Below are 14,291 nucleotides of genomic sequence, written 5' to 3'. Positions count from 1 at the left end.
GCTCCTTGGACATTATGCGGCCGAGCAGTCGAGCCCCAGTCCTCCTCCTCTTGCTGCTCCTCCGGCTCCTCCTGCGGCCCGAGCGGCTCAGCTCTCGGCAGGCGGCGGCGTTGCTCAGCCGAGCGCAGACGGGACCCTCGCGGCGAGACCTCAGCGACTCCTAAAGTCAAAAGTTGGCGGCGGGCGCCAGGCTCCGCGGGCTCACCGCGGCCGCTGCCTCGCGTCGCCGCCGCAGCCAGGGAGGGCAGGAGGGAGGGGGGTGGGAGCAACAGGGGAGGGGTGGGAAGCACCATGCAGTTTGTATCCTGGGCCACACTGCTAACGTTCCTGGTGCGGGACCTGGCCGAGATGGGGAGCCCAGACGCCGCGGCGGCCGTGCGCAAGGACAGGCTGCACCCGAGGCAAGGTAATGAGACTCCGGCCATCGCGACCCCTCCGCCCCAGTCGCCACCTCCCCAGCGTCTGCGCCCGACAACGGGCACCCCGCAGCGGAGGGCCTCTCTCTTTTTCCTAGAAAGAATTATCTCCGGCTTTGCCGCCTCTCCCTTCTTTAGGTCATTCCCAGCCAATTTCTAGAGAGAGCCACTGTAGAGTAGACTTGGTCTCCCCCACCCCGCTTTGCTGGTAGTTTGATCTTTCCCCTTCCCCACCTCCAGGGCCCAAACTATAGTTACTTAGTAACTGGGGGTAGCAGATACTGACTTGTTTTATTTTATTCAGATTATTTGTCAGAATACGAAATGTATCTCATGTATTTTGACTTGTTCACTGTCTGATTCCAAATGGTGTAGCCTCAGCGTCGAGCACAGTTCCTGGCTATTCCTGGCACATAGTAGGTGCTCAGCAAATATTTGTGCACTGGCTGAGGGTGAAGGCGTGGGCTCAAATGGGCAAAAAAAAATAACTGCTGGAAAATAACCAGGGACAAAGCCCCCTTCATGTTTAAACTAAAACTTGGGGGAAATTGGTTTGCGGAAAATTGAATTATTGCTTCATGTGTCTCTGCTTCTCCCTGCAGTGAAATTATTAGAGACCCTGAGCGAATACGAAATCGCGTCTCCCATCCGAGTGAACGCTCTCGGAGAACCCGTTTCTACGAACGTGCACTTCAAAAGGAGGCGCCGGAGCATTAACGCTGCCTCTGACCCCTGGCCGGCCTCTGCCTCGTCTTCCTCCTCCTCCTCTACCTCCGACCAGGAGCATTACCGCCTCTCTGCCTTCGGCCAGCAATTTCTATTTAATCTCTCCGCCCATTCCGGATTTATCGCTCCACTGTTCACTGTCACCCTTCTCGGGACGCCCGGGGAGAACCAGACAAAGTTTTATTCTGAGGAGGAAGCGGAACTCAAGCACTGCTTCTACAAAGGCCATGTCAATACCAAGTCTACCAAGTCCCAGCACACGGCGGTCATCAGCCTCTGCTCAGGAATGGTGAGTTGGTGCCCGCTCCTCTCCCCCCCCCCCCCCCCCCGCCTCTTCACAAGTTTCTGGAAGACTTCATTGCTCTCTCTTCTAAGACCCTCACTGCGCCGAGTTTCCAGTCTGGCTCTAAATGCTCGCTGGAAGCTAGTTTGCATCCAGCGGTTTGGATGACTAGCCCAGTGCGTGCGCTTACACTGGAGAGGAGCGCACGCATCCGCTCCCAGGGGTTCCGTGTGTTTTGGAGCTTTCTAGAGTCCGAACCGAGCTCCGCTGCTCCTTGCCCAGCGCTAGCAGGCGGCTTGGAAGTCGGTTTCCAAACTCCAGAGTTGCCTGCCCTTCCTTGTAGCAAACACAGCCGCCCAGGAGCGGAGCAGCTGAGCGCAGGCAGGACCCGACTCCTTATTGGCGCGTCTCGAGTCAGGGGTGTGGGCTGAGGATCCCCAGCCTCGGGTATGGGGAGTTCCTTCTGTGTGTCGTGGAGGGCGGTGCGTAATCTAGAGTCCCCGCGATCTCTCTGGGCCTCTTTTCACGCGCCAGGAACCCTGAGGCTGAACAGGATTGACAGGGAACAGGTCCGTCCCAGGAACGGAAGGGTGGGCCAAGGACTCCGGAGGCGGGGAAGAGGGCGGAGCCTGCCCCGGACGCTTTGAATTAGGGTAAAACTCGGAGTGGGGGTGTGGCGCAGTCCGACTCTGCACCCTGCTGGCGGGGTAGCCCCTAAGAAACAGAAATAGTGGGAGAGAGCCCGCAGAGGCTGCCCGGACGAGAGTTAGGTTCTTTTGGGTTTTCTGCCACCCATACGGGTTCCAGAGAGTCGAGAGACGGAGCCTACAACGCACGTTTCCCCTACAGAAGGAGAGCGAGAAGGCGCGAGGCGGCCACCTCCCTGCGCTGCAAAATACGCACTTAGCAGGGTTTCCGAAAGGGTGCCTCGACCCCCTTTTGACCTCCCCTCCCCTCCCCACTTGCTCTCCAGTTGGTCCGATAAAGCATTCGCTTTCTTCCCCAGCACATTTGAAGACATGCTCTAAAGTTCTGACCCCAGCGAAAGTGATCCTTGACTTTCCCAAACGATGTGCGTTCCTAACACGCGCGTGTGACGCAGAAACTTTCCCGGGTCAGGCTCTCCCAGCGCACGGCGTTGTGCGCACTGCTCCCCCCCATGATGCGTTTACTCTTCCCCTGAGGACCCACATTCCCCATCACCTTTTCTAAGGGGAGCACGGATAACTTACCGGGCCACTTGACTGCCCCTGCCGAGCGCTGTCGTTGGTGGATCCTGCGTCCCCGGTTGGGATGTCGCATCTGTCTCCACTGCTCAACTGAAGGGTCCGGTGGGGGAACGAGGCAAGCTTGAAGAGTAGGACTGGGAAGGTTTTAGCCTGCTGGGATACGAGCACAGCGATGAGCCCCTCCAGCCCCCAGCAAAGCGCCAGGAGCTGCGGCTCGGCTCGTTGTTGAGATTGTTTGGGGGTGGGCGGAGACGGCAGTTTGACGCGCGGGGGGGTAAGGGGGTGCTGCCGTGAGTCATCGCCGCCCCAAGACCTAGGGCCAAAGCGCAGGAATCCCTCCATTCTGCCGAAGGTTATGGCTGGGGTGGGCATAAACCAGGCACTGGAACCCAGGTCATCAGAACACCCCTAGATCCGAAGGTTGTAAACACCAATTCCAGAACTTTATGAATGGTGCTGAGTATGTACGTAAAGTTTGTAAACAACCTTCACTCCTCCTCCCTCTCCGCCTCCACACCCCGCGGAGTGGCCCCAGCAGTTGTATAAATACTTTGCTGCGCAGGACCTTAATTTCTGTTGCCAATTTTAGGTGGTATCTCCCACGTAGAACAGCAACTGGTAACTCTCTTAGGGAACTGAGGGCCGGCCGGGACTTTAGAATGATTGTATAGACCGTGACAAACCCATGTATATTGCATTTAATTTGCAATCTGCCTCTCTGGGGAGGGAAAGGTCCAGAACACATCTTAAGGATAGGTGCACTGGCTGTTTCTTTCAGTGATTAACCTAGCTCCAAAAACCTCATCCCTCTGTCTCCCTTCTCGAATTTATCTTTCCTCCCAAGACTTCCCATTACCGTTTCTGCACCGGAAGTATCATGGCGTTCCTAGTGGAAATATTTCCACCCGGGAATTCTTTCACTCTTTAGAATGAACCACACCAATCTATTCCCCCTCCCCTCAACCCGGAACACACACACACACACACACACACACACACACACACACACACACACACCCTACCAGTCGGTTATCAGTTTTCCTGAATTCCATCTCAGATGTGTCTCTCACTGGTCTGAACAGGCCCTACCCTAATTCTAGACCTCCTTCACTTCTCTGCCCCTCGCTCATTTAGGACTGTTGTCTCAGAAATATTTCCATGTGGTCTGTCCTCCTCCAGTCTTCCCTCTCTAATCCCTGCCAAACACCGCTAACAGATTAAGGGTGACTAGGTATAAGATCACATTACTCCTCTGTTCACTCACTCTGCATAGCTCCCCATTGCTTAGTGAACAACTACTGATTTCATCATCTGACACTTGAGACCATTTACGGCATCCCTCCTCATGCCTTGCACATCTACCCGCCAGGCTCATCTCTCAGGCTTTCCTCCACAAATTCTGGGTATCGGGCAATCTGCTTTTGCAGATTTTCTCAGAGTTTCTCTCCCACCCCAGTCCTATGTCATTGCCTTTGGGTCTCTGGGTTTACTCGGTCATGTCCCCCAGCATCACATGCTCAAATCCTACCCTTCTTTTAAAGTAACTTACATAGCTTCTTCCCCGGGAAACCTTGTCCTTCAGCCACTGTTCTCTTTCCCTCTTCACCTGCACACACACTTACCTGTACCTCTCTTATGATGCTGAGTCTGCTCTCTCTTGTGTTGTGGTTCTTGGTGCACATGATCTATCCCTTCCTCCTTCGCAGCAGGGACAACATCGGTGCCTTTCTCTCCCCTGTTGGAGCCTTGTATATTGTAGGTACTTAGTACCTATGTTTGAATAAATGGTCACTTTAACCAAGAAAGGACTACTCTTTGATCAAACATTCTTCTCTGAATCGACAACAAAATTAATTTGACCTCGTAAGGATGACATTTATTGGACTCTTATGTGTCTTGCACTGTAATAAGTACTTTTTGTATGCATCATCTCATCCCATCCAAATCCTCATAACAGCCCAGTTCTGAAAACAACCAATTTTACAGATGAGGAAGGACACTGAGGCTTTGAGAGTTGGAGGCTTGCCCGAGGTCTCCTACCTACTAAGTGACAAAGTTGGGGTTCCCACCTTATCTTTCTGACCCATGCTCCTAACCATGGGCCAGAGACTGAATCTCTGTTCCTAAAAAGACTTTCAAAATTCTTTTTTTTTTTTTTTACTAAAGTTTATTTATTTTAAGAGAGACAAGGTACAAGTGGGTGAGGAGTAGAGAGAGACAGAGAGAGAGAGAGAGAGAGAGAGAGAGAGAGAGAGAGAGAATCCCAAGCAGGCTCCATGCTGTCAGCGCAAAGTCCAAGGCAGGGCTCAATCTCACAAGATCATGTGAGACTGTGACCTGAGCCAAAATCAAGAGTCGGACACTTAACTGACTGAGCCACCCAGACGCCCCTCAAAGTTCTTTCCAAAAAGGTGCTGGACTAAAATCCAAATTCCTGAGTTCTAGATTCAGCACTGGACACTATTAAGATTCAACCTGAAGCACGATTCAGCTGCTTCTGTATCACTGAAGAGGGACTTTAGACAAGTCACTTCCTCCCTCTGGGCCTTCATCTCCTCTTTTCTAATCAAAGGTGTCAGATCACATGAGCTCCCAAGTTCTTTCCTAGTCTTTATGACCTGTCTCTGGTAGGTTTCACGTGTTATAGTAAGCTTCCTGCTGTGTGCTCAAAGAACACAAGAGTTGTTTATATATATTTTTAATGTTTATTTATTTTTTTGAGAGAGGGAGAGAGAGATAGAGAGAGAGAGAATGAGAATGAGTGGGGAACAGGGAGAGAGAGAGAGGGAGACACAGAATCCGAAGCCGGCTCGAGACTCTGAGCTGTTAGCACAGAGCCTCACACAAGGCTTGAACTCCTGAACTCAGAGATCATGACCTGAGCTGAAACCAAGAGTCAGACGCGCAAGGGACTGAGCCACCCAGGTGCCCCACACACATTCTGTCCTGGCGGTTAAAGGCTAACACAGCAACACAAAAAGCCACTAAGGTGGACCCTTACAAAGGGTCCTTTTGCTAAGCACTTTCCATGTATTATCCCATTTATTCTGCACAGTAAGGCTTTACAGTATGTATTTTTATCACCAATTGATGAACAAGGAAGCTGAAACTCAGAGCGATTAAGGAACTTGCCCAGGGTGGATGGGTGAGTGGCAGCGTTGGGAACCTAAGGCATCCTGACTCCAGGCATCACTCCCTATTGCACAGGGAGGGGGTGCAGAGACGCTCATGTGCCAATGTCACAGGCAGCGCCACGTGGAGTGCCTGTGATCAGTATATGCTCTCTGAATTTGAATTAATGATAAGGCCTCCACAGGTCAGCTTTTCCCTGGGAAGCTCACACTTTTCCCTAAGTTTCCGGGCTATCTTAACACAAAGAAGAATGCTCTCTTTCCTTTAAAAGTGAGTGTGATGAGAATTTGAGCACCAGGGAAGGATTTCTTAGAAACAGATTTGGATAGCAGTTGCAATAGAGTCAAATCAAGAAGGTACGGACCTGGCCTGGCGGATTGAAAATAAACTGCTTCTCCAAATATGTCGGCAGCAAGTTCCATTCAAGCAGCCCTCATGGGGAAGGGATTGGGTGAAACGGCACCTTGTCTACTTGACAGTGTTCCTTTTCTTTCCCTCCTTGTGGTTGAGTTATATTAAATCAGCCTCTCCCCTCTCTTCATTTGCAGCTGGGCACATTCCGGTCCCATGATGGGGATTATTTTATTGAACCACTGCTGTCCATTGATGAACAAGAAGATGAAGAGGAACAAAACAAACCCCACATTATCTATAGGCACAGCATCCTGCACAGAGAGCCCTCAACAGGAAGGCAGGCGTGTGACACCTCAGGTATTTCCTTCTCACTTAAGCAGAGATCCCAGCTCTGCGAGATGGGTTAGTGGCCACACTACAAACACGTAGCTCTTTGACAGGCTGCAAAGTGCTACCACGTACGTTGTCTTGGATTCAGTCTTCAAGCGAGGTACGTATAGCCCCATGGCACAGGTGTGGAAGCTGAAAAGAGGTTTAGTAAGTTGTCCAAGGTAGGACAGCTGGGAACTCACCAAGTTCAGGTACAAGCTCAACTAGCTTCAAGCTCTCTGTGGGCAAAGCTGCCTCTCGTTGAAGTTGCTGATTTTTAGGATCAAGCGTTAGTAACGTCTTCAGGCTCTTGCGGCCATATCCTCAATCAGCCATCGCTCGTGTTTCCCGGGTGTTCTGGTGTTTTCTGTTCATGAGGGATTTGGTTTTGTTTGTTTGTTTTTTTTTAACCATGTAGAGTTATGAAAAAGTGAAAAAGTCTCACAAATGGAACTCCGAAAAACCTCTGTGTGTTTATAGGAATTTTTCCCATCAACTTCGGTTTTCGCCGTTGCTCTGTAACTTTGGGAAATAAGCAAATGGAAGTGTAGATGGCATTTCTGGGTTTGCGTCAAATGCGTATATGCCCACCCCTAGACTCCTGCCCATGCTGGACAGTTTCCTTGAGGCTTTGCGCTAATGTGCCTGGCCATTGTCAGACATGTGTCATTCTGGGCACCTTGAAAAACTTATGCTGTGTGTGTTGCTCAGTCTCTAGCCATGAGGCAACTCTTCACCCTCTTTGAAGCCTGGTCACTTTCTCAGCTTATCACTAAAGATCGTCCTTCAGGGGCACCTGGGTGGCTCAGTCAGTTAAGCATCCGACTTTGGCTCAGGTCATGATCTCGCAGTCCGTGAGTTCGAGCCCCGTGTCGGGCTCTGTGCTGACAGCTCAGAGCCTGAAGCCTGTTTCAGATTCTGTGTCTCCCTCTCTCTGACCCTCCCCTGTTCATACTCTGTCTCTCTCTGTCTCAAAAATAAATAAACTTTAAAAAAAAATTTTTAAAAAGATCATCCTTCAGTTTGATCCTGTTTTAGGATGTTTGTTAAAATACTCTTTTTGTTGTTGTTGTTCTTCCGACTTTCTGTTTCTGAAACTTTATCCTTCTTCCTCTTCTTTATTTTTTAAAAGTTGCTTCTCCAAATCATAGAACTTCCCAGGGTCTTTCTGGCATCTCCGAAATAGAGCTCAAAACCGGCAGGGGGTTCCCAAAATGCTTCCCAAGTGAGTCCTTATCTCATCCTATTATCTGTATCAGGTTCTTCTGCTGTGACACAGTGGTATCCTATTGCGTCCTGGAATTGTGATTTCTAAAGTGAAATCTTTCAGTGAAAGATAACATTGGCTCCTTATGACCTGGAGTAGTCAAGTCATAAGTTGTGTGGTGTGGTAGCTCATGTCGCACCGTGTTCCCACTGCCAGGGCTAAATGGAATATAAGTGAAATATCGTGTCAGTTAGACTCACTGGAGAGCCAGGGCGAGGGAGAGCCGGTGGAAGGAGCGGTGTGCTCAGAAACAATAGTGCCAGCAACTTGCGCCCTTCCTGGCTGCCATTAACTTTAGCGGCAAGACGTTGTCCCGTTGTTTGGACCACGCTTGTAAGAACAGTGTCCTTTGCTTCTTGACTTCCCATATCAGAATTAACAAGTGTTCATCTTATATATGTGTACAAACCTATATATAGCGTGTGATAGAGAGGAAAGATGTGATTCCTCCCCTTTTATCTTACTAATATATATTCGCAAGATACCCAACTGGTATGTTCATTGATCAGTTTATTGAACAGTGGCACCTGGTGACATTCTTCTGCCCTAAAGTGGCAGCAAACCAAGATTTAAAACAAAACAAAACCAACAAACAAAAACCTTCCAGCTATGAAGGTCCTATTCTGCACTGGCATTGTGCAAAGCCCTTTCCCTTCACGACTTCCCTGAATCCTTACCACAACCCTATGAGGCGGGTGCCATTCTTACCCCCATTGTACCTGGCAGAGAAGCAGAGACGAGGCAACTTGGGTCAGGTCTCACAGCTACTTCATCATGACAGCCCATGTCTGTCTTATCCCGTGACCCATTTTGTCTGTGCACGTGTGTGTGTGTGTGTGCGCGTGCGCGTGTTGGCTGTGACAGAAAGAGAGAGAAGTCTTACTTGACGCTCTCATTCAGAAAACCTTCAAAGTTCGTTTTTTAAAAGTTAATTACCTGAGTCAACGGACATTTGGTTTCCTGGGCTAGAGGACGAGTCATTGTCAAATCCTGTTGAAAACAGAACAGGGGACTCTCGAAAGGTGCAGATGGAGGACAAGAGAAGATGCCTCAAGTTTTCACAGGAGTTATTTGCGTTCTAGTCATTATTGGTTTGGCGGCCTCTGTGTGCCACCATCCAAATCACTGGTGCCAACTTAGTGTTCCTTCTGGTTTGTCCTTGCCAGGGACCAATATGGCTGCCTTTCCTTCACTCCTGATGAATCAGGAGCCCAGCAGTTTGATCGGCTCTTCCAAATGTTGCTGCTGGACTGGTTGCTGCCATTCTGGTTTCTCTCTTCCAGCTGCTTCTGCAACCCTTGTTTGAATACAGATGCATGAGGCTCAGAACAGTTGGAGAGAACTTTGGAATATGGCACAATTCACCAGCAGCCATTAGAGGAACAGAGTGGCAGGTCTTGGAAACCTTCAAAACCAGGTAGCCTGTGCACAGGGAGTGAAAGTAGGTGGGGGGTGGGAGAAGCCTCTCTGGTCGGAGCAGAAAATATCCTCTACCAGTATCAATCCATTCACCTGTAGGGATTTCTCCCCAGAGCGGTGGTTGGTAGCCCAGAGTAAACTTTAGAAGTATCCTGGGAACCTCAAACAAATGCAGATTCTTTAAAACAACAGCAGCAACAATAAAACCGACCTCTGTCTCGGAGAAGGAGCAAGAAACCTGGGATTTACTGAGTGCTCTACGGGACCCAGAAGTTCAGATAAACGTGAGAGTTCGTGCTAACGTGGGATTTAAGGCAATAACCACTATCCATTGCTTGCCACTTGCTTTTGGACTTGGGGTTCTTTTGTTCTGTTTTGTTTTCATGGTGACCCACTTTAGTGTTTATTTTTGAGAAGGGGAGAGAGAGCGCTCAGGCCGGTGGGGGAGAGGTGCGTGCAAGCCAGGGAGGGGCAGAGAGAAAGACAGAGACAGGATCTGAAGCAGGCTCTGTGACAGCAGAGAGCCGGACATGGGGCTCAAACTCATGAACCTTGAGCTCATGACCTGAGCTGAAGTCGGATGGCTCAACCAACTGAGCCCCCCAGGCACCCTTGGTGTTCTTCATCACTGCTTTCTAGTTCTTCTCTTGGGATGACAGAAGATTTTCTGGAGGAAAATTTAAATTGTTAGCTCTAGGCCAACAAACGAATATTCTGTACAGATGAGTAAACTGTAGTCCTGGGATGTTAAGTTACTTATTTCTAGGAGTGATACTCTATACATTCAACACCAGCCCCTCAGAATTTAAGATAGCCCTAGCCTTGGAGCAGGCTCCTGGGAGTCCCCTGCTGAGCTGGGCGTTAACCCTTTAGTTGCTGGCTGCTGGGAGTCTGCCCAGGGCCAGGCACTGTGACTGTCACACTGCTCCCTACAGATGGATTGTGAGTCCTGTTCATTTCTGATTCTTGATGTATATCTGATTTTCAAGGAACAGATTCTGAGATAAATTATGTTGAAAAGACACGTGCAGAAGGGAGTCTTATGTAGTGAAAATTTCATGGGTTCAGATGGGAGTCAACAACTTAATTTATTCATTCATGTGTGCATTCAGCCTTAACGTATTTACTAACCCCTCTGTGCCATGAGGATAAAACCAGGAACCATCTTTATTCCAGTCAGCCGTGTGACCTCCAGCATATTTAGAGCATAAAGTAAGAATAACACATACCTTTCAAGGGTGTAGTTAGGACTAAATGAGTATGAAATAATGAAAGCTCCCAGGACAGTGTTTAGCAGATGGTAGGCAATCACTGAATGGTGGGCTAGAAAGAAGAATCATGAAAATAGAAATTGAAACAACACAGCAAGGAAAGGAAAACTCAAAATACCAAAACCCAGAGCTAATCGGGTTCCCGTGATTAAGCTTAGAGCTTCTTGGTAACCAGGTCATAAAGGGCTTATGGGACTTGCCCAAGGTCACCCTGCCAGCAAGTGGTGGGGCCGAGAGCCCTTTGTCTCAGCTTCTTTTTTTTCTGTACCTAATGCAGCATTGTAAAAACTCATCTCTTGCAAGTTCCTCTTGGCCCGGTGGCTGCCCTCGCGAGAGTGTCTCTGTTTTGGCATCATTGGTTATGTCTGTGTGTATACGTTTGGGCCAGTTGAGTGTGTCTGCATTTATCTGTGATTGTCATCCTGTTTGTAAGTTGCTCAGGCTTCCGAATGGGCTGTGGGCATCTTCTCCCTCCTGTGGCATGCCCTTGTCATATCAGGGTCCCCTATGCAGTGGGTCCTCAGTAGGGTTCATCGAGCTGACGGCCTGTGTGCCCCCACACACCAGGGGGACCAAGTGGCAAGCTCAGGGGAGCCATTCAGGAGCTTATTGCCTTTTACAAGCCGCTTCCTGCTGATCCTTCACGTGGCTTTTCCAGATGAAACCCCAAGTTCTGTCTCACGGACACTCTGCGTTTGACTCTGAATTTTGCACAAGAGGATTTAGTTGCTCTTATCAGTGAGACAGACGTGCTTCCTGGTAGATGAGAGAGAGAGAAAGGCGGGGGAGAAGGCCGACACAAGGCCGTTTTGTTTGCCTGGGCCTAAACGACAGTGTTTTTCCGTTATTAGAATACCTCTCTCGCCCTCCCATCTCGGCAAGCCTGCTTTTGTTTTGTTTTATTTAAGGCATTTAAGAATTATATACTCGTTGACCCATCGATGCCACTTCTAAGGAAACAATTGGACAATTGTGTATGGATGTTTGTGGGAGAATACTTAGTATGGTGTTGTTTATTATAGCAGCAGGATGGAAAACCCTAAGTGCCTCTCAGTCGGAGGATAGATCAAATATTTATGAGGTATACATTTCATGGATTCCTATGCAGCCATCAAAAATAAGCATACAGATTTATGTTAACAAATACACACACACACACACACATATATGTATATGTATAGGTGTATATATGTATGTATATGTATGTATATATGTATATATATGTGTATATGTATATGTGTATATATATATACGTATATACATATAGTGAACAAGCAGATGATAAGTTAGTAGGTATGGTATGATCTCGTTTTTTTAAAACAGCAGCAGTGTGGTGGTGTATGTGTGTATTGAGAAAAATCTGAAGCAGTATGCACAGAAATTTTTTTTTAATGTTTACTTATCTTTGAGAGAGAGAGAGAAAGAGAGAGAGACAGTGTGTGAGTGGGGAAGAGACAGAGAGAGAGGGAGACACAGAATCCGAAGCAGGCTCCAGGCTCTGAGCTGTCAGCACAGAGCCCAACGCGGGGCTTGAACTCACCATGAGATCAGGACCTGAGCTGAAGTGGCATGCTTAACTGACTGAGCCACCCAGGTGCCCCCGGTATGCACTGAAATATTAAAAAGGGATTGTTTGTGGTTGACAGGAACATAGGCAACATTTGTCTTTTTATTTTAAATGCCTGTATTTCTGACATAATTCTATAGTCATTTTATAATCAGAAGATACAGTTAAAAGAGAAATGAGGATACTGGCATGTAATTATTTTGTAGCCCCGTGGCATTTGTCACCAGATATCAACAGCCAAGCCATGATCCCATGCATTTTTTTTTTTTTTTTTGAATGAGACAGTCTTAGTAGCCAGACAGATGAAAATCCTGCCTTGTGTCTACTTCCTTGGGACATCGGGACCAATCAAAGCTGAGGCTCCATCTCAACCCAGCTAAACTGCCTTGCGCCTGTTGGACATACCCAGGGATTACCATGGCTTAGTGTCCATGAGGCACTGGAGACTCTGTCCCCTAGAATGTCTGGTCACCTGTTGGTTTGACTCCCAAGGGTGCAGTCAAAAACGCTGGAAAATACAAGATGATGATTCAAGACATCCTTTGTTAGGGCTACCCACATTCCATATGTTAGCACTTGAAATCTGTTCATCAACCCTATAGGGTAGGTATTATTATCTTTATTTTACATTTGAGAAAATTACAGCTCAGAGAGGCCGAACCGCTTGTGCAAAGTCACACAGCTAGTGGGAAGTGGGCCTGACATTTGAACCCAGATCTAATTCCAGTGTGCTGCACTGTGGGCCTAACCCCATTGAATATACAAGTCCAAATGATATCAACAACGGCTGACATTTGTTGAGCATGTATTGTGTGGCAGGCACTGTTCCAAGTGCTTTACATGGATTGTGTAATTTAATCCTTACCTCGACCTCCATGGTGCACCTGGCACGATGGGGACACAGAGAAGTGCATCCAGTGGGCTCGCCCAAGGACACAAAACTTGAAAACACACCAATGCCTACAACCATTTTGTGCTGGTGTACTTGGAGGGTTTTTTGCTCTGTCCTTTGTTGATTCGTTTGCATTCGGATATGGATTACTTTTGCTGGCAGGATTTTTAACATGCTTGCCTATAATCTGATAGGATTGGAGGAGGGCTGCCTGATGCCCAGAATTCCCACCGAGACTCTAATGACTCGCTGAGGCCTTGGTCTGCAGCTTGCCTCTGTTGGAGAGTATCCTTGTTACTCATTAACCTCTGGGATCCCATTAATAATTTAGCATAGATTAGCTGATTAGATTAGCTGCCCTGAGAGTTGGGCCCAAATGGAGTGAGAGACAGAGCTAAGGGCAGACCTCCGAGGGGGGCTTTAGGTAAACAATTCTGGGACAGCTTGAGGGTTCCAGGATGAGACAGAAGCGTTGGCTGACCTCATGTTGGCTGACCTCACGCTCCTGCCCGGGCTCAAGCAGGTCAGTGGTTGTTGGCTAATTAGTTACTTCTGTGAGAAGCCGGCCTGCCTTCGTCTTCCCACACACTCTCTGTATCTTCACATCCTTTCTTTGGGCTGTTCGGCCTGTGAATGCAAGAATGGGCAACAGTCAAGGAGCCTTGTGCTGGGCACACCGTGGGTTCTTTCAGTGAGTCCTGCAACAACAGCTCCCTGCAAGGAAAATGCCTCAGTTATTCCCTTTTACAAATAAGAAAGCTGAACTCCAAGCGGTCAATGAACTTGTGCGCACTGTGTAAGGGAAACAGCCCTCAAACACAGGGCTGTTTGAATCTTTAAAGATAGTTTCCACCATTTGGGATTTATTGTTTTGGTTTAATTTCCTGTCACTTACACCTTTTTGTTCCTCGTCAGTCTGTATACCTTTTTTTCTCTTTGATATATTCTCCAATGACTATATCTAATACATAGTCAGATGCATTAGGCAGTAAGCGATGGCCTCTCTCTTTGTAAACTACTAGAAAATTACTGTTTTAAATAACTGAATTCTTGAGCCTCTTCCCTCAGCTTTATCTTCTTTGTGGCAGCTTTTTTTTTTTTTTAATTTTTTTTTTTTCAACGTTTTTATTTATTTTTGGGACAGACAGAGACAGAGCATGAACGGGCGAGGGGCAGAGAGAGAGGGAGACACAGAGTCGGAAACAGGCTCCAGGCTCCGAGCCATCAGCCCAGAGCCTGACGCGGGGCTCGAACTCACAGACCGTGAGATCGTGACCTGGCTGAAGTCGGACGCTTAACCGACTGCGCCACCCAGGCGCCCTGTGGCAGCTTTTTAAAAACATCAGTGTTGGGGCGCCTGGGTGGC

At 48.3% G+C, this 14,291-nt stretch overlaps 1 protein-coding gene across 1 annotated transcript in view; it reads left to right on the top strand.

The window, feature by feature from the left end:
- The first annotated feature begins 272 nt into the window (after positions 1-272).
- ADAMTS9 (ADAM metallopeptidase with thrombospondin type 1 motif 9) overlaps positions 273-14,291 on the top strand; it is a 162,072-nt gene continuing 148,053 nt past the window's right edge. The window contains exons 1-3 of the mRNA XM_030307173.1: positions 273-406; positions 1,019-1,431; positions 6,335-6,497. Coding sequence (XP_030163033.1) covers positions 292-406; positions 1,019-1,431; positions 6,335-6,497 — 691 coding nt within the window. The 5' untranslated portion in view covers positions 273-291. The remainder of the gene's footprint in view (positions 407-1,018; positions 1,432-6,334; positions 6,498-14,291) is intronic.

This window comes from Lynx canadensis, chromosome A2 (assembly GCF_007474595.2).
Source record: "Lynx canadensis isolate LIC74 chromosome A2, mLynCan4.pri.v2, whole genome shotgun sequence".
NCBI classification, from domain to species: domain Eukaryota; kingdom Metazoa; phylum Chordata; class Mammalia; order Carnivora; family Felidae; genus Lynx; species Lynx canadensis.
The sequence above is the reverse complement of the archived record's forward strand: the minus strand, read 5'-3'. Positions and strand labels throughout refer to the sequence as shown.